The 20,125-nt window shown below is 38.8% G+C and overlaps 1 protein-coding gene across 8 annotated transcripts in view; it reads left to right on the forward strand.

Annotated features, from left to right (window-relative positions):
• Positions 1-20,125, forward strand: part of PDLIM5 (PDZ and LIM domain 5) — a 214,671-nt gene that overhangs the window by 46,877 nt on the left and 147,669 nt on the right. For all 8 annotated transcript variants that reach the window (XM_043971436.1, XM_043971437.1, XM_043971438.1 and 5 more), the window contains exon 3: positions 15,470-15,621. In XM_043971436.1, the coding sequence (XP_043827371.1) occupies positions 15,470-15,621 (152 nt within the window). The remainder of the gene's footprint in view (positions 1-15,469; positions 15,622-20,125) is intronic.

A 20,125-nucleotide genomic window follows, 5' to 3' on the forward strand; every position in this document is an offset into this window, starting at 1 on the left:
ACTACTGAATGTGGCTTTTATTTTTAATCAAAACGAATACTAATGGCTTATGTTTATATAAGTTTTAAGGCTTTCAAAGTTCTTGCCATACACTTTCTCATTTGAGGATCACACTAGCCCTCTGTTCAGCCCCACAGGTAACGATATCTCCCTATTAACAAATGAAGAAATTGACCCCCAGAGAGGTTAAGTAACTTGCCTATAGTCACACTGCTAGTAAGTGGAGTTTAGCCCAGGGCTCTCCTGATTTTATCAGGAGCCTAGCATTTGAACCATAGACTCCAAAATTAGACACATTTAACTTGTACACATTGATCAGTTGATTTGAATTAAGTATGTACTGTACTAAAGCATTTCCCTTTTAAAGAACTTCCTTTGCTTGTTAACAGTAGTATATCACCCAACCTTCTGAATAAAGTAGCTGCTATTAATGCTTCCAAGAGAATTGGAGTAAAAGTCTTAATTATCTTGAGCTGGAACAATTCCTTTTTCTGTAGAAAAAAAAATTAAATGGTGTTTTGGAGTCCTTGAAATAGTTCTATTAGTACTATAATTTGGGAAAGTGTGTGTGTGTGTGTGAGAGAGAGAGAGAGTGTGTGTGTGTGTTCTGTATAGCACATGGTGGATATAGAGCCAAACTTGGCATCAGGATGTCCTGGGTTCAAGTTGTTTCTTTCAGACCCTTGAAATTCAAATATCAAACTCCTTTTTTTTCTGTGATTTTTGAGAAGTCCCTTAAATTCTCAGTCCTGTAGACAGCTTCCTGAGACTTGTAGCACAGACTCCAGTAGGCACTGGTGGAAGAAATTCCCTCACTGAGAATTTCTCTCATCTTGGGAAAAGTTACATGACATCCTTACTATGGGACAGAGTACTTTTCAAGTTCCAATAAGTATCAACTTCACCATCACCACCACCACCATCATCATAGTCGCTGCCGTTTATAGTGCTTTGAAGTTTGCAAGGGGTTTTATGAGCATTGTTTCATTTGACACTCCCAACAAGCTCACAGGAAAGATCCTACAAGCATTATAACTTTGAGGGAACAGAAGGAGAACTCAGGCCGCTTGCTGTTTCCTCTCTGCCATCTTGGCTCCGCCTCCAAGCATTATAACTTTGAATAAAACCTGTTTGCATCCTTCTATAGACCAGCTAGTATTTGGAGAGTTGGAGGGCCATCTGATACAACTTTCTCATTTTACAGATGAAAAAACTGAGGCCCAGAGAGGTCCAGTGACCTATCCAAGGGAATACTAGTCATAAGTGGCAGAGCCAGCATTTGAACCTAGGTTTTTCAGGCTCCACATGCTGGGCCCTTTCCCTCTGTAGCAGGCTTCCAGGTTCTGTATTATTTACATGTCATTGCATCATAGCTGAGGAAATGAAACCACTCAGAAGAATAGAGGGTGATGAATTTGAGTCATCCAGATGGTTGTGGCTTTGGTGGGTAGTAGGCCAGGAGCACCAATATAGGGAATGAGTGGTTCTTTTGGTCTGGTCTTCGTGGACAGGGACCTTCCTGTTTTTCATTCATCATAGAGCCGCCTATTGTTGGAATAATGGTGACATTCCAGAGGTAAAGTTAATTTTTTAGAAAATTGAAATTATTGATCTCTTTTGTTACTATATCACCTTCTTTTTCCAGGATATCACCTCTTTATTACCTCCCACAAACCTACATCATGTATTTCTGAGAGAGAGGGAATTCAGTTCATTCTAACTAACCAACAAATATCCTACATAGTGTACACTTTTGGGTGGGTGCCCATAGTCCCCATCTTTGAAAAGAAGGGAAGGAGGCACAATCTCACATCTCTTCTTTAGGGTCAAGCTTGGCAGCTAGGTGCCACAGTGGATAGAGTACTGAGAATAGAGACTGAAAGACCCAAGTTCAAATTTGGCCTCAGACACTTACTAGCTCTGTGACCCTGGGCAAATCACTTAACCCTCTTTGCCTCAGTTTCCTCATCTATAAAATGAAGAAGAGAAGGAAATGGCAAACCACTTCAGTATCTTTGCTAAGAAAATCACAAATGGGGTCGTGAAGAGTCAGGCATGACTGAAAGATGACTGAACAATAAATATTGCACATATTTTTAGATTCAATAAATATATTGATTAGTTTTGCTTCCCCTTCCCCCTTTCTTTTTTATTCTTTAGTTTTCTGGTTAGGGAAGGGCTGAGCAAGATACTTTTGGAAATAAAGTCAAACAAATGTGAAAACAGAAGACTGAGCTTCTTAGGATTAAATGATTTCTAAGGTCCCAGCTACCACTCTAAGATCCCAATATATTCATAAAAATATGATTCTGAGAAATCCCACTTATGTGCATATGACAGTTTGATAGAACTTTAAGTATTGATTTTAATGAAGTCTCTGAGGGATTGCTAAACTTCTTGAAACTGATTGATGGTGTTCATCTTTATTTATTTATTTATTTATTTATTTATTTTAAAAACAAGCTAAAGCCACAAAATTGTGTCAGTTTTACAGGGGAGATTTTGAAGTCTTCTGAGTGTAGGCACACTGTAGAAGAAAGTTAGTGTTAGAGCTGATGACCCTCAGCAGCTGCTGGCTCATGAATTCTTGCTGTCTTTGTAGATGAGTTATCATCTCCATCCAGTGGGTTTTTTTTAGAAGCTCAGATCTAAGTGGTATAATTTTTGGACATTAATGCTTCACTTGTTATTTTACAAAGGAGAATAGCCAGTTTTCCCTCTAGCTTTAGGATTTGGAAGGAACTGACTCTCGGGGTCTTTCAGCAGTGAATTTATATGGACAATGAACACAATTTAGTATTGCGATCAAATAGACTAACAATAGTAATAATAATAACAGGTAGCTTTTATATAGTGCCTAATATGTGCCAGACACTGTGCCCAAACACTTTAGAAATATTATCTCATTTGATTCTCACAAAAGCATTTTATAGTTGCAGAAACTGAGGCAGACGGAGGCTAAGTGACTTGACCAGGGTCACATAGCTAGTAAGTATCTGAGGCCAGATTTGAACACAGGTCTTCTAGACTATAGGCCCAGTGCTCTATCCACTGTCTCACCTAGCTGCCTCTAAAAATTCATTAACTAGGTTAATATGATATATATTTGGTGGAGGGCATTATCTCTGTATACTTTGTTATTGTCAGGCAAAACTTATAATGTTAGGAATGAGAGATAGGATAGGATAGCGATGAGAAGGGGACCTATTATTTCACTGGTATCAGGAGTTCCTTGATGATTAACCCCCTCAATGATAATCACTAATAATGTTAATAATAACTAGCATGTACATAACACTCTAAGGGGTGCAGCAGGCTTTCATAGATTATCCTACTTGGTCCTCACAGCAGCCCTGTAAAGTAGGTACTATTATAATCTCCATTTTACAGATGGGGAAACTGAGGCTGAGAGAGGTAGACACTTTCCCAGGATTACACAGCCAGTAGGTGCCCGAGGCAATGCAGATAAGCACTTTCTCTACCTTCCTTAGAGTTGCTTGGGACACTGAGAAATTCAGGGACTTGTCCAAGGTTCTACATGGGTTAGGGGCCAGTTCTAGATCTTCCTGTCTCCAGAAGGTCTCTAACCAATATGCCAGGCTGCCTTCGTGTATGTGACTACACTGTTAATTAGTATAACTAATTTCTTACTTAAGATATTCCCTTATCAATCCACAAGCATTCATTAAGCACTTACACCATGTGGTGGAGATATTAGAGGTACAAAAACAAAACAATGACTGTCCTCAAGGAGCTTATAGTCTCTGGGTAGAGAACATATACCTATGTAGGTCTGTGTAAAATAAATACAAGAGTACTTTCGACTAGGGAAGGCATTCACTTCGGGAAGGCATTCACTTCTTGGGAATCAGTGAAGTCCTTCTGTAGAAGATAGAATTTTGAAAGAAACCAGGAAACTCTAAGGGAGAAACTTAGGTGGCTTAGTAGATAGAATACTGGGCCTGGAGTCAGGAAGACTCATCTTCCTGAGTTCAAATCTGGTTTCATACTTGCAAGCTGTGTGACCCTGGGAAAGTCATTTCTCCCTGTTTACCTCACTTCCCTCATCTGGAGGACGAAAATGGCAAACCACTCCTGTATCTTTGCCCAAAACACCCCAAATGAGGTCACAAAGAGTCTGAAATGACTGAACAACAACGTTGGAAAGGGATGCTAAGAGGCAGAGATGAGAGTGAGAGAGGGGGTGTTCCAGGCATAAGAGACAGAGGCCAAGGGGCAAGAGACAGAATATTTTGTGTGACGAATAATAATATGGCTGCCTTCACTGGGCTAATTTCCTATAGAGTTTTCCAGCATCTATAATCAATGTGATAAAGTAATCTTCCTATATGTCTGTCTGTCTGTCATCTACACACACATATCATATATTGTAACGATTGGAATGATGCCACCTGCTGGAGACTTACTGTAGAAGAGTTCCGCCCATGAGGTGAAGGTCTTTGAGGGCAAGACCATGGTTCTTTGGCGTCAGGAAGTGACGTTTGCTTGTGGGAGGAAGAAGGAAGAGACCGGCTCTGAGGCTTTTTCCTGAGGATGCTGGTGGAGAAGGGACCTAGAAATGTGCTCTCCCAAATTCTTATTCTCCTTAATAAATGCTTAAAAGTCTAACTCTTGCTAAAGCTTGTAATTTATTGGCGACCACTCATTAGATATTTTAGACAGACTAGCTAGAATTTTAGCCTTTAACAATATATATATATAGGGGCGGCTAGGTGGCGCAGTGGATAGAGCACCAGCCCTGGAGTCAGGAGTACCTGAGTTCAAATCCGGCCTCAGACACTTAACACTTACTAGCTGTGTGACCCTGGGCAAGTCACTTAACCCCCATTGCCTCACTTAAAAAAAACACAACCAAACAAAAAAAAAACCCTATATATATATATATAAAATCTGCTTAATCTTCATCATATACACACAACTTCACAAATGGAGACAGAAATTCCACAATATTCTGGTTGCTCCTTTCCCCTTCCAAGGTAAGAATTCTGTGCTGCCCCTCATATTCTCTCATCTTTGACATTCATCTTGCCCTGCTCCCTTCTTATCTATCCCCACCTGAAGTTCTTGACATGCTGTATTGCACTCAGCTTGCATGACACAAGGCGTGGTAATAATTCCAGCCCATTCTGTTTGTCTGCTTATAAGATGACAATAAAGGTTCATATTATGATTATGATAGAGCTAGGTTTGACTAGAAGGTTTAAATGTAGATATCTCAGAGTTGAAATGAGTGTGGATGAGGTTTAATCAGTTTATAAATGACTGCTTCTGAATTCTTTGTGCACAGTGCCTGGCACACAGTAAGTATTTAATAAATGCTTGTTGCCTTGCCTTTATTTTTCAGATGAGGGGGCAGCTAAGTGGTGTAGTGGATAAAGCACTGGCCCTAGATTTAGGAGGACCTGAGTTCAAATCTGGCCTCAGACACTTGACACTTAGTAGTGTAACGATTGGAATGATGCCACCTGCTGGAGACTTACTGTAGAAGAATTCCGCCCATGAAGCGAAGGTCTTTGAGGGCAAGACCAGGAGTCTTTTCTTTGGCGTCAGGAAGTGACGTGGGCTAGTGGGAGGAGGAAGGAAGAGACTGGCGCTTGGGCTCACTTTTTTTTCCTTTGGACTCTGGTGGAGAGCGGAGCTAGAAATGTGCTCTCCCTTTAACAGATAGGAAACTAGGCCTTTCTCTCTCTTTACCAAATTCTTATTCTCCTTAATAAATGCTTAAAAGTCTAACTCTTGCTGAAGCTTATAATTTATTGGCGACCACTCATTAGATATTTTAGACAGACTAGCTAGAATTTTAGCCCTTAACAGAAGCTGTGTGACCCTGGGCAAGTACTTTAACCCTCATTGACCCACAAAAAAAAAAAAATCTATTTTTTTTTAGATGACAGAGAGACTCTGCTCAAAGACAACATGGGCATGTGAGGAAAGAAGTTTCATGGGGAAATGGGTGTGGGGAGTACAACAAATGGAAATTAGGGGCAAATTCACTTTAGAGACCAACTATACCCAATTCATTATTTACTTAGGGTGGTCCCTGTGGATGTCCGGCTGTGTGCCAGCAAGTAGAAACTCTGCCTAAAGGTTTTTAAGTGGTTGTACACACGTGCAGCTTAGTGAGAAGATCGAATACAGTAACTGGTGGTTAAAAAAAAAAGTACCACTGCCTTTGATTCTGTGGAAAGCTGGTGTACAGTGCTAGCAGGGAGAGAGAGAAGCATTTATGTTAGTAATTAGTATGATTTATGCTCAGCCTGACCCAGTAGCCTCCTTCTACGGCTGCTTTTCTGAGTCTTTTCCATTTGTAAAATATATGCATAGTTACTGGGTGCTATATAATATGTATTGGACATATCGATGACAGAAAACTGTGGTGACTTCAAACAAATGCACACTATTCAAACTTGCAAAACCGAGTAAAAAAATGAGCTCTCTGAATAAATGGTGACCTCAGTGTCTTTCCTAAACTGTTAAGAATTTATATTCGGTCTAGTACTCAATTAGGAAAATAGAAATGGGGTTTTCTTTCTGTGCTCCAGCGGTTGGGATGAGGAGATTCTTTCCTGTGGGTAAATGGAGCCAGTAGTAATGTTTGTGAGATTCTTTATGATTTTTTTTTAAGTTTTTAAACTTTTTTTTAACATCATACACAGTAACAGCAAGATGAAGATCTGTGAATAACTTGACTATTCTCAGCAATACAATTATCCAAGACAATCCCAAAGGACTAACGATGAAACATACTGTCCACCTCCAAAGAAAGAACCAATATTGACTGAACACCGACTGGAGCATACTATTTTTCTCTTTCTTTCTTTCTTTCTTTTCTTTTTTTTTGGCGGGGCAGTGAGGGTTAAGTGACTTGCCCAGGGTCACACAGCTAGTTAGTGTTGTGTGTCTGAAGCAGTATTTGAACTCAGGTCCTCCTGAATCCAGGGCCGGTGCCTTATCCTCTTTCATTCTTTTAATTTTATTTGACTCAAAGACTATATGGAAATGTTTTAGATGACTGCATGTATATGATATTCATGTAGAACCTGTATTTGATCGCTTACCATCTCAGGGAGGGGAAAGGGGAAGAAGAGAGAAGAGGATAGAATTTGAAACTCAGAACTTTAAAAAGGTGTTAAAAAATTATTTTAACATATAATGGGGAAAATAAAAGAAATATAAAAATGAAAAGAAAATAAAGTATATTATAAACCTGAAAAAATTTTTTTAAAGAATTGAGATATTTTGAGACAGTAGATACTTCCCAGTAAGTACCCAAACAAATCCCCTACAAGGTATGTTTATGTGCTATTAACTGAAAGGAGGTAGGTGTCCTTTAATTTGATAGCCTAGCAGCAACACCAATAATTTCTTACATTTTCAGGAAAGGCATCATGCCCTTTTCTATGGACACAGAAGATCCCAGTATTTTTTTTTTTTTATTCTTGGTCCAGGGTCTTTGTATTTTCCAGTATTATATGTTTCACTTTTTATGGCAAGTGGAAAACTTTGTGTATGGAGAAATGGAAATGATTAAAGTGTTAGGAAATACTTCATATGAGGAAAGACTAAAAATAGTTCAGTAACAGCAGGTTGAGGGGAATCTAAATGCCAGGCTTCTTTCCATTTTTGCCAAGGATGCGAAAAGTGAGCATTTAATTGATTTAGGAGGCATCTTGGTCACATATAGTTAAGGAGCTTTCTCTAACAAGTGTTTTAAAACATTGGAATAGATTACTGAGTGGGATTGAGTCATCTTCTTTAGAGAGATATTAATTTTTCTTTAAAAAATTTTTTTTTCAGTTCTAAATTCTCTCTTGTATTCCAACCCATCCCTAACCAATTGAGAAAGCAAGCAATATGATACCCATTATATATGAAGTCATCCACAATGCATTTCCACATTAACCATGTTGCCCCCTCCAAAAAAAAGTCAAGAAAAAATATGTTTCAATCTGCACTCATAGTCCATCAGTTCTTTATCCAGAAGTGGATAGTATTTTTCATCATTGAGTGCTTTGGAATTGATACAGATCATTGTATTGATCAGAGTTGCGAAGTATTTCACAGTTGGTCATTGTTACAATATTATTTCTGCATGTATGGTTCTCCTGGTTCTGCTCACTTCATTTTGTATTAGTTCATATAAATCTTCCCAGGTTTTTCTTGAAACAATCCCCTTCATCATTTCATACAGCACATAGCATTCCATCACAATCGTATACTATAACTTGTTCAGCCATTCTTCAATTGATACACTGGAAGTACTGAAGATACAGAGACAAAAATAAAACAATAACTGTTCTCAAGGAATTTATAATCTTTCTGATCTAACACTTTTTTCTTTTTTTTTTTTTTTTTGTGGGGCAGTGAGGGTTAAGTGACTTGCCCAGGGTTACACAGCTAGTGTCAAGTGTCTGAGGCCGGATTTGAACTCAGGTTCTCCTGACTCCAGTACTGATGCTCTATCCACTGCAGCGCCACCTAGCTGCCCTCCTCTGCTTTTAAATTTTGAAAACACTGTTTATATCTTGTTGTAGTTTATTGGACAAATACAAAGTATACTGTCTCATTTGAAAAATAAAACAAATGAAAAGCCAAACCCAAGGAATTAGAAATGGAGTTCATGTTCTCTATCCTCTGTAGTGAAAAAACGTATATTAGTTTAATTCACCATTAAGCCCTTTAAAAAAGTGAAACTTTGGCATTTTAGGAATATGTGTATACTGCATTCACACCCCTAAATTACAACTGAAGTGTATTTTTACAAAAAAAATGCAGCCATGAAAATTAATTGGCAGCAAAATGAGATCATGGGCACAGGTCTTTGGTGCACCAAATAAAAGGCAGGAGCTGATACAACCTATACTGCCAGTAAAAATTCCAAGGCACGCTTTCCTGGTCTTCCCTGGTACTCCAGGCTTTGCTCCTTGTAAGATAAGATGAACACGAGATGAAGTTATTCCTAAAGTACCCAATCATTTGGAGTTAGCAATTCATGGAGACCCTGGCTCTTGATGGTAGGGGTAGAAGATAGAATAAGACCATCAGAAAAAAAAAGTCTGTTGTGGGTTTGTCCCCATAAACTCAGCCAAGCCACATAAACTACCAGAGTTGCTTCCAAGAAGTAGGATCTACATGCATCTGAGCTTCGTCTTCTTTCCCTGAATCCTAGGATCAGTGGCCATACATCAAATTCATAAAAGGAAGAAGAGCTCAAAGGTTGAGGCGAAGCACAGAACATGACTCACTCACATTGTCAGCCCCTGAAGGGGAGTCCTATCCAAATCCTCTTTGTCTTACCATACAGTCTCTCTCCATTCCCACCTCAATCCCATTTAGCCCAGCTGCCATTACCTTCTCTGTTTCTTAGAATATTGGACCCTCCTGATGTGATCCTTGACTGGGATATTTCCAGTGACAGTTTCTCTGATACATCTCAAGACTGGCCTGGATGACATTGTCCCCCTCCTGTTCCCCACCATGGTGCCCAATGTTTCTTCCACTCATTTTGCCGTTTTTAATAAAAGCTGAACATATTTCTTAAAGGAGGGTAATTGGAAGTTTTATTTTTGAATGGAGCAGTATCTATGTCATCTACAGGTCAAGTTGTGTAGTATTTGTTAAGTGTATTCATTTGACACCAACTACCTTGTGCAGAGCACTATCATAAATGCTTAATGACAAAGGACTTGAAGACATTGTTTTTGCCTTAAAGAAGCTTAAGTTTAGATTGGCAGGTAGGACACAAATAAAATGATAAATAAGAGTACAAGATAGTTAATGATAAATGTGAAAGTTCTGTAAGAGTTTAAAAGTGGGAGTCAAGGAAGAATTCTTGGTGGGACTTGAACTATTGTTGAAAGAAAATGCAGTCTTCTGCTTTCCATAGAGGAGACAGGGAGGACATTTCAGATGGAGGAAGCACTCCAAGCAAATGTGAACTTGCAAGGTACATGGTATGTTTTGGGTACAGTTGTAGTAGAAGAGTTTTGCTAGAGTCTGCGGATTGTATAGGGCAGTAATAAGGAAATACTACACAAAGAGAGAGGTTAGGGCCAGATTGTAGCAGGCTTTGAATGCCTTCTGAAAGAATCTGGATGATGGTCCTGGCTTACCATGTCCAACACCTTCTGACTGGTTTTGGAAGAAAGTATTCATAACATATGTTAGTCTCCTGAAATTCTTTACTTTATTAAACCTCAATCATCTTTACCTCAGACTTTATTTTGTAGGAGTGAGGAGCTGTTGACAGTTCTTGAGCAAGTCTTGATCTAATCTGAGGCTGATTTGAAAGGCAAGAGGGTTGGTGACTTTGGCTTCAGGATGTGCCCCAAGGCCAGAAGGAACATTGTATATGACATTTGGGCATCTTCCTTTGGTAGTGTTCATGACAAGCATAACCAAAAAGAACATATTTAAGGGAATCTTGCATATGAATTGACATTTCCAAAGTAATAAGAAGCAGAGAAATTCTAAGAAAAAATTTCAAGAGCTTGAAGCCCAAGATACTCTCAACAAAGTCAGCTGACATTTTGCTACAAAGGTTTGCACAGGAGAGAATGACACAAAGAATTGTAAACTATCGAATTCTTGCATTTATATCACACGAATACTTGGTTCCAAAAGACAGGAGGTGCAGACTGAGAAGATAAGCGGTGAACACACACACACACACACACACACACACACACACACACAGAACTGGACTACATCTTAAGATAGGAAATTATTTGAGGGGATCATATAACAATCAATTCTCTCTGTGTATTTAGGTCACCATTTGGTCAGAGCAGAAGTAGACATTCAACATCAAATGAAAACAAAGGTTATTGTATAGTTGTAACATCTCTAACTTGACCTATTCAAATAAGCCATGGATGTTCCAAAAATGGGAAATTGAAAAAAGGAATTGATATTGACCTTAATTTTCACTATTTCCTACTAAAGTTTAACTGATACACAACAGTCAAAAAAGTAGACCAGAAGAGTTCAGAATACTGTCTTAGACAATCAACATTTTATCTCCTTGCCAAGAGGAGAGATAGCCAAAGGCAACTCCATTTTAGAAAACAAATTTATTTGGAAAATACTAGAGTGGATTTCTGAAGATTATGAGCAATATCACTTTATAAACTAGAAAGAGGCAGTGGAGACAAAAACAAGTCTATGGAGTTTGACTTAAGACTTTAGTAATTCTCATTATCCCAAGAATATTCACAAATGAAGCCAGCAGGACAGAAAATAGAATTTCAGCCATGTTCCATACAGCTGGAAATTTCTCTTGATATCAGCTCCTCCAAAGCAGTTTCTTCAGAGATGACTTATCTCTTTCATGGTGATAAACCGAGATCCACATTTATAGCATGTACACCAAAATTTAGCAATGTGTATTTGCTGAATAGGCACGAAACACTTCTAGGAATTGGGGTTCCCATTTATTACCTTCAAAGTCCCCATGTTTGTCTTATGTAAATCAGATACTGGGAAACAGGTAGAACACTTTAGCCATCTCTACCATACCCTGTAAGTCTGGAGACCTGTTCAAAATGATTGTCGAGTCAGAGATTCAGTCCATGAATCTCTTAATGACATCTTTGTTCTTTGTTTTGCAATGAAGTCCTTTGTGAGCTAATGGCTTCCTATGTGATGGACTCCTTGGGCTCTAGGAAATAGACATATCAGTGTTTTGCAGAATTTGGGCAAGAACAGATCCTTCTAAGTATGAGAACAAACCCTAAAAGTTCACAAGGTCAACCCTAGAGTAAACCAGATGCTGTCCACCTCCACCATCCCTTTCCCCCTTTCTTTTCTCTCTCCTTCATTCCCTTAACCACTAAATAGTCAGAGATTGCAAAGTATAGATGTTGGAGAAGAGGTAACAAGTAACACCTTATCCTTTAATCAGTTCCTGCCATAGAATTCTGAGAAATGAGGAAAACTGATGGAACATCCTTGACTTACCTTTCCTATATAAAAAGGTAAAGCTGGGAGCCTGTCTCTGTTGCTACATCCACATGAACTGGTCTGATACTGCAGGCGTTAGCTCAGACAACTAGTGGAGGCCTGCTCTGAACTGCACATGGGAAGACTTTAATTATCCCCAGAGGTCCTAGATGTCTGTAATGAATAACCTTCCATAAATCTCAGTTTGATATGTAAATCTTACGGATGGATTCTCTTTCTCTTCCTAAGTTTTATAAATCATTGCTGTAGACAGTGTTTGCCACTAAACAGTAGTGAATAAAATAGACAAAAGAGATTAATCAACTCATCTTCTCATGTATGTCTACAGACAAGAACTGGTTAGATTTGACAAACCAAGTACACACTGAAAAAACCTGTAGTTATGGTGAGACAATCTTAAAAGTTATCTAGGGATAATTTTATAAAATATCTCAGGGGAGAGAAGATACTAAAAGAATTGGAAAAAATCCCAGACAGTATCCTTCTTGCCCCCTAAAAAGGTACTCATGAGGATAGCAATAAACCTACTTTCACTTCTTTACAAAGTCTCTGAGAATGACCTACCTGTGCTTCAATAACAGCCTTGATAAAAATGTAAGAAGGGGACAAGTGGGCTTTTGTAAATTATTTTCTATAGCAGATAGCATGTTTATTGTCACAGAATTGAAAAGTGAAGAAAACACAAGCCCCCACTGTATGTACTGATAATATCACCACCATTTTACATTTGGGGAAACTGAGGTACACAGAAGTTAAGCAATTTGTCCATACCCACACAGCTAAGCACTGTCTGAAGCTGGATTTGAACTCAGATCTTCCTGACTTCAAGCCCTATCCACTGTGCCAGCTGGCTGCATCTGTATAGCTTTCATCTGTTGGCTGAGAGCTAATTTGGGGTGATGGAGGCTAAGATGGAGGCACAGCTGCTTGGGAATTCACTCTAGATTTTGTTTATTCTGAAGTATTCCTCTCCTTCCTTAATCTCTCTGCTAAGACTTGGCATCAAGCTCCAGAACATTACAAGTCTAGTTCTATGAGTGATTGTGCAAAGTAGATCAGCCTAACAATCCATACAGATGAAAAATGTCTAATATTCAGTCAGTGACATGCGTTTGGAAGACCAGTCCATTAATTTAGTAATTGAAATGAATGGAAAAGCATATATTAAATGCAAAACCACCCTGCTTTCAGGCCCTCCTCTTTATTTATTTATTATTATTTTTTTTAGTGAGGCAATTGGGGTTAAGTGACTTGCCCAAGGTCACACAGCTAGTAAGTGTTAAGTGTCTGAGACCAGATTTGAACTCAGGTAGTCCTGACTCCAGGGCCGGTGCTCTATCCACTGCGCCAGCTAGCTGCCCCAGCCCTCCTCTTTCCAATCCATTCTCTACACATCTACCAAATTGATGTTCCTGATGCATGTATGACTGCATCACTTTACAGCTCAAGAAGTTTCAGTCACTCTCTATGACATGTAGAATAAAAAAAAAGAAGGTGCTGTGCTCTATGAGCCAAGCAGAATTGAAGTAGCTTGAAAAAAACATGAGATGTACAAATTTAGAGAATCCACCCCCAAAAATTCACATGGACTATTTGTGCCTGACCTGTGGTAGACCATTCTGAGCTCATATTGGTCTGATCAGCCACAGTTGGACACACTGAAACTTGAGTCCAACATAGTGATGTCATTTTGGTCTTCATCGAGAGAAGGACAGCAAGATCACCATAACCTTCAGAGAATTGTTGTGCATCACTTAAAGGTCAGTTAAGAGAAGTATTATCAGTATAAGTAGACTGCATGACCTACCGGAAGAAGGAACTTAAAGGAGGTCACTAAATAGGATCAGAAAAGAAGATGAGGCAGTGTAGATGCAGTGAGACCAAAGGATTTGCGTAGTTCAGAGGGAAGTGCTCCTATTCACCAAATGGAAATGGCCTAGAAGAAGCCTTCCAGTCACAGGCCTTTACTAAGCATCCTACAGCATGCTAGAGATTAGATACAACGACACAAACAATACCCTATGTATCCTCAGAATTTACATTCTCCTAGAAAGATAGAACATGTGCACAAATAAGGTGTTTTGGTCTGGATATGATTTCTTTTTTTTTTTTTTAGTGAGGCAATTGGGGTTAAGTGACTTGCCCAGAGTCACACAGCTAGTAAGTGTCTGAGGCCGGATTTGAACTTAGGTACTCCTGACTCTTCTTTATCCACTGCACCACCTAGCCGCCCCTGGATATGATTTCTTGATGAACTGTTCTCTTTCAAATTTCCTTTGAACTAAAAAATTCATTAAATAATCACTCTTTTTTTATAAAAGATGTCATTAATTTTGGAATGTTGATAGGACAGTGGATATATTATATGATTTCTTCATGACTTCTTCCTAAACCAAGTAATTATTTATTGGGATTGGTTAATGTGTATTAAATGTTGAAACTCATATTTTTATTAGAACGCTTTCTCTTGCCTCACATGACTTTCATGTCTCATTATTTCCTTGTGAAAGTTATATTGTTTTTCATCCTACTTATTTTGATATTACTTTTGTTCACTTCTTTGGCCCAAGGAAATAGTAAAATGGAAGTGGATCAAACTAAATAGTATGAGCACATAGGGCATTTTATTGGGCAAGGTAAGAAAGGTTTGGGAATTAAGGACCTGGGATGCCCAGTAATGCCTGGCAGTCGTCACAGTTTCCTTCCCATCCTGCTGAGGGATCCTGAAACAGGAAGCACTCAGCATCAAAAATAAAATTCAAGTCCCCAAGCAAGGGGAAAAACTCCTTTTAACGGGGTGAGCAAAATTGTGGTTATCAACATAAATTATGCCAGCACTCTCTCAAGATGTTATTCTTTGAATTCAGATAAATAGACAAGTGTTTGAAAGGGGTTCTTAGCTTTTTTGGCATGGGTCACTTTAGCTGTCTGGAAGCCCTTTTTCAAAATTGTTTTTAAATGTATCAAATATAGTACATAGGATTATAAAGGAAACCAGTTATTTAGAAATAGTTTTCAAAATAATAACAATTTTTAAAAAACACACAAGTTTACAAAGCCCAGATTAAGAATCAATGGTTTAAAGAAATGTTTTTCATTATTTATGTAAGAACAGAAAAAGTTTTCACTTACAATTCTTTTTTTCTTCTGCTAAAATCTGAACTTTCCATATGTTCTTAAGCTTGATTCATGGCAACAACATGTTTATTGTTAGTCATTTCGCCATCTTTTATCATGTAGGCGTCTTTTCTCTGAAAAGTTTTTATAGTTATTAAATATGATATGACTCACATGCTGATGTGTTAAGGTAATAGTTAATTGTCCTAGGTTCATTTATTGTTGCTGATACTTATTCTTACTGGGGTTTTAGAGGATACTAAATTACCCTTCTTTCCTTTATATCATGTAAACGTAATTTCCTACCTCTTATTACTCTCTATTTGTTGATGATACTCCTATCTAACATATTTCAATGTGTTTATTCCAGCTAAAGGATGGTGGTAAAGCATCTCAAGCCCATGTGAGAATAGGAGATGTGGTTCTCAGCATTGATGGGATAAGTGCTCAGGGAATGACACATCTTGAAGCCCAGAACAAGATTAAGGCATGTACAGGATCCTTGAACATGACTCTGCAAAGGTAAGTTACTATTTCATTTTAAAGAGGAAAAACAACGGAAAAAAGATCAATCTGTGTTTGTGTATCTTTTTATGTTTGGTGTCTGTAGCCCTAAAAAGAACTGACAGTGTAGATTATTAAAAAATCCTAGGTTAAAATGGATATTTTTGTTAATAGGATTCTTCATCCTCCAGGGGAAGTTTTGAGGACAAAAGGGCAAGAGTTAACTGTCTTTGCACATTTGAGGTGTCATTGGGGGATTTGTTTAAGTAATGGATGATAATGGTTTGTTTCTCACTTTCTAAAATTGAAAGTTTATGTTGGGTTTAAGCTCTTTTCCTTGGCTATGTATCATGTCTTTATACCTGCCTGTTTGCTTTCACATCATGCCCCTTGTTTTACTACCCAATATCTTATTTTCCAGTCAAAACACTTCTCTGGTTCCCATGAGAACAGATGAAAACCAGATGTTGCCCTTTCTGGATGAATTTCCAACTTAAGTAATTTGGTACTGACTCTAATAAAGAATCCTTTTAGGCTCCCGAAACACTAAAAATTAAGTAAACTTTTGTTTTCAGGATTTAAGGAAAATATTTAACCTTGTCTCCACGCTCCTGGCCTTAGATATTTAAAGGTTGACTATGTGGAGACTTTAGTGTCCACAGCTACTTAATGTAATTAAAATTAATCAAATTCTTAATTCCTTTGTCTGAGCCCTGTTAGGTTGTTTACAGTATTATAGTCATTTAAGGGAATTAGAGAATAAAGAAATTCAAGGGAATTTGTTGATAGTGGGATTAACCAAGAAAGTCGAAGAATTATCTTCTTATCAATCACCTTTATCAGCTGGCTTTTATTAAACTCCTGATCTATTCCAAGCATCTGGGCCAGGTCCTAGGGATAAAAATACAAAAATGAAACCTGCCACTTATATTCTATCAGGAAACAACACATATTTGTTCAGTTGTGTCTGACTCTCTGTGACCCCTTTTGGGGTTTTCTTGGCAGAGATAATGAAATGGTTTGCCATTTCCTTTTCCAACTCAAACAAGGCAAACAAGGTTAAGTGACTTGCCCAGGGTCATGCAGCTAGGAAGGTTCTGAGGCCAGATTTGAACTCAGGAAGAAGTGTCTTCCTAACTCTGGGCCCAGCACACCATCCACTGCAACGCTTCACTGCCCCCATATATGTGCACATATGCAAATATAAAATATATACAAAGTAACCTCATGGATAGGGGAGCTCCTAACAGGGAAGAAAGAAAAAGTCTCATGTAGAAGGATGAGGGATTTGAGCAGAGATGTGAGGAGGTAGAAATGAAGAAGGGGAAAGCATTCTGTCAAGGGATATAGCCTGTCCAAATTCAGAGAAGGTAGACCAAATGTGGAATGCTGTTTGTAAGGAACAGCAAGTAAGTTACTTTGGCTTGAGTGTAGAGTGCATGAAGGGAAATAACGTTTAATAAGCCTGGATAGGTGGGTCTGAGCCAAACTGTGTGAAAGGCTTTAAATGCCAAACAGAGGAAATTGTATTTGATCCTAGAAGTAATAAAAAGCCTTTGGAACTTTCTGAACAGAGGAGTGATTTGGTCAGACTTCTGCTGTAGAAATGTCATTTTGTTTTAGCTTTTTGGAGGAGGGAGCAGAGAGAGAAACAGAGGCAGATACTGGGGGTTCAGGTAGACCATCTGGAAGACTCTTCCCAAAGTCAGAGGTAATAAGAGCTTGAACTAGAAGAAAGGGATGGATGGACGGATGGATGGAAGGATGGATGCAAGAGATTCAGTCAACAAGGCTTGACAACTGATTAAATATATAGGGGGAAGGGAGAGGGAAGAGTTAAGGATGACTCTGAGGTTATGAGCCTAGATTGGTGCCTTTGACAGAAAAAGGAAGATAGGAAAACTGGTGGATTTGGTGATCAAAATAATAACGTCTCTCTCTTTTGGGGGTGGGGGTGGGGCAGTGAGGGTTAAGTGACTTGCCCAGGCTCACACAGCTAGTAAGTGTCAAATGTCAGGCCAGATTTGAACTCAGGTCCTCCTGAATCCAGGGCCCGTGCTTTATCCACTGCACCCCCTAGCTGCCCCACAATGTGTATTTTAGAAATGAACTTTCCTCTCATTCCTGCTGCCTTAACTTCAATCTAGGCCCTCATCATCTACATTAATACCTGGATGATAGCAGCTGGTCTTCTTTTCCCAGTATTTACCTCCTCAAGGTGGCAGTTTCCCCTCTGTTTTGACCTCCCTGGAGGTATATATGCCTGTAGTAATATCATTGGGTATCATAGAAATCTACTCTGTTTTAGGCTTGAGCCAGCTGGAAACAGTTTTTATAATTTAGTATTAATCTAATCTAAACATTTCTGTATAAAGAGAAAGAAATGGACAAAGATAGGCAGAATTGCCCTATGACTCTGAAAATCTCTGGCAGACCATTTTGGGTTACAATTTATGATATTGTCAAGCAATATGTAAAATTTCAGAATGAGAGAAAAAAGAACTCCAGATAAAATTCAGTTACCATTTTTGATTCATCAAACGGCAAGAGCCGTTTTTTGGCACTGCCTTGGAGAATAATTTTTTTGTAAAAGCATTCAATCCCTCATTGACCATTCCCTTTAAGGGATTCTCTTTTCTTCCTGTTCAGAGATAAATTTGAGACATTTCTAGTAAGTAAAGTAATTAAGCTTCTTCCTTTTGTTAGTAGGATCATTATCCTAATCTGATTTCAAGGCTTGAGGAAATGGCATGGTCTCAGGTAGTTCAATCAAGGGCCTCTTGTCTTCGGCCTCTGTCACCATCTTAATTATCAATTACTTCTGGGAGAAGTCCTTGGTCAGAAGAGCTGGGAGCTGGAAATTGTTTCAAAATTTATAATTAAAGACTGATAAGTTTTCTACTTTACTTCATATAAGGTTTTCTAAATGTTTTTCATATCCCTTATTTCTTATGGTAGAATAATAATCCATTCTTTTCTTTTCTTTTCCTTTTTTCTTTTTTTTGCGGGGCAATGAGGGTTAAGTGACTTGTCCAGGGTCACACAGCTAGTAAGTGTTAAGTGTCTGAGGCCAGATTTCAACTAAGGTCCTCCTGAATCCAGGGCACCACCTAGCTCCCCCCCCTCCCCCCATTATATTCTTATATCACAATTTGTTCTTTCTTTCTCCAGTTGATGGCCACCCACTTTCTTTCCAGTTCTGCTGCCACAGAAAATGGTGATTATAAATATTTTTGTATATATGGATTTCCCCCTCTCTGTCTTTGACCTTCTTGAGGTTATACACCTAGATATAACTGCCTCAGTGAAGAGGTACAATGTAGTAATTCTTCTAGTACAGTACTTTCATCATATTACTTCCTTCTCATTGCTAGCTCTATCAAGTTAAATCTCTTCCTGGCTTTTATCACCTCTCATAATCTAGCCCACTCAGGCTGGTCTCCTCCAACTTTACCTTCCTCCACTCTGGAGGAGTGAGGCTGACAATTTTACATAGCTCTGCCTCACTTAAATCCAGTCTGCACGCAAGTTACTACGTCACCTTCATGCAGTCATTGGTCCTCTTTGAGAAAGAAGGATGAACAAGAGCAGCGATAACACCTTTCCCCTGCCATGTTTGTTTTTATCTCTATGACTTCTTTCATGTTATTCTCCGTCATTTTAAATATTCTTGCTATATTTCCGTGCTGGTCCTAGGCCCACCCAACCCTTAAGAGGGAAGAGGGTGATAACTGGGACGAGGGACTGTCTCTAGAGATGGCCCTTTCTTCATCCATAGGAGCAGGCATGGTGATGGCGATACTTCTACTGCTAGTAATAATACTTTGGAGTTACCTCAAGCCACCAGAGCCTGTGGCTACTCCCACAATCCCTACTTCATGCCTAGACTCCCAGGGAGTATAATTATGTGCATTTTATTTTGTGAATTTTTCCTTTTAAGTTTTTAAAAACATAGCTACGTTTCTCTCTCTCTCTCTCTTTTCCTTCCTTCCTTCCTTCCTTCCTTCCTTCCTTCCTTCCTTCCTTCCTTCCTTCCTTCCTTCCTTCCTTCCTTCCTTCCTTCCTTCCTTCCTTCCTTCCTTCCTTCCTTCCTTCCTTCCTTCCTTCCTTCCTTCCTTCCTTCCTTCCTTCCTTTCCTCCTTCCCCTTCTCAAATTGTTTCCCCCAATTACAATGGTAGTTTATTCCTCTCAAGGGCCATTTGGGGTTTTGGTAGGTTTGGGGTTTTTTTTTGGGGGGGGGTTATCCCCAGGGATACAAAACAGTGCCTAGCACATAGTAAGCAATTAATAAATGCTTCTTGATTTATCAATTTACAGGTGACATTGATTGGAAACTTATTTATTTCAATAATATCTTCTATGTAGTAGGAGATAGTCAAGTTTTAAAAATAAAGTCTTGCCAGTCTTTCAGCTCTAGACTCCCACGAGTTTGTGTTTCATTGAAACTCATTTTGCCTATTATGACTAAGAAGGCCGAGAAACTGCATTCTCTTCCTTAAAATTATCCTACTCTTTTCCAAT

Source organism: Dromiciops gliroides, chromosome 6, assembly GCF_019393635.1.
Source record: "Dromiciops gliroides isolate mDroGli1 chromosome 6, mDroGli1.pri, whole genome shotgun sequence".
In the NCBI taxonomy this organism is placed as follows: Eukaryota; Metazoa; Chordata; class Mammalia; order Microbiotheria; family Microbiotheriidae; genus Dromiciops; species Dromiciops gliroides.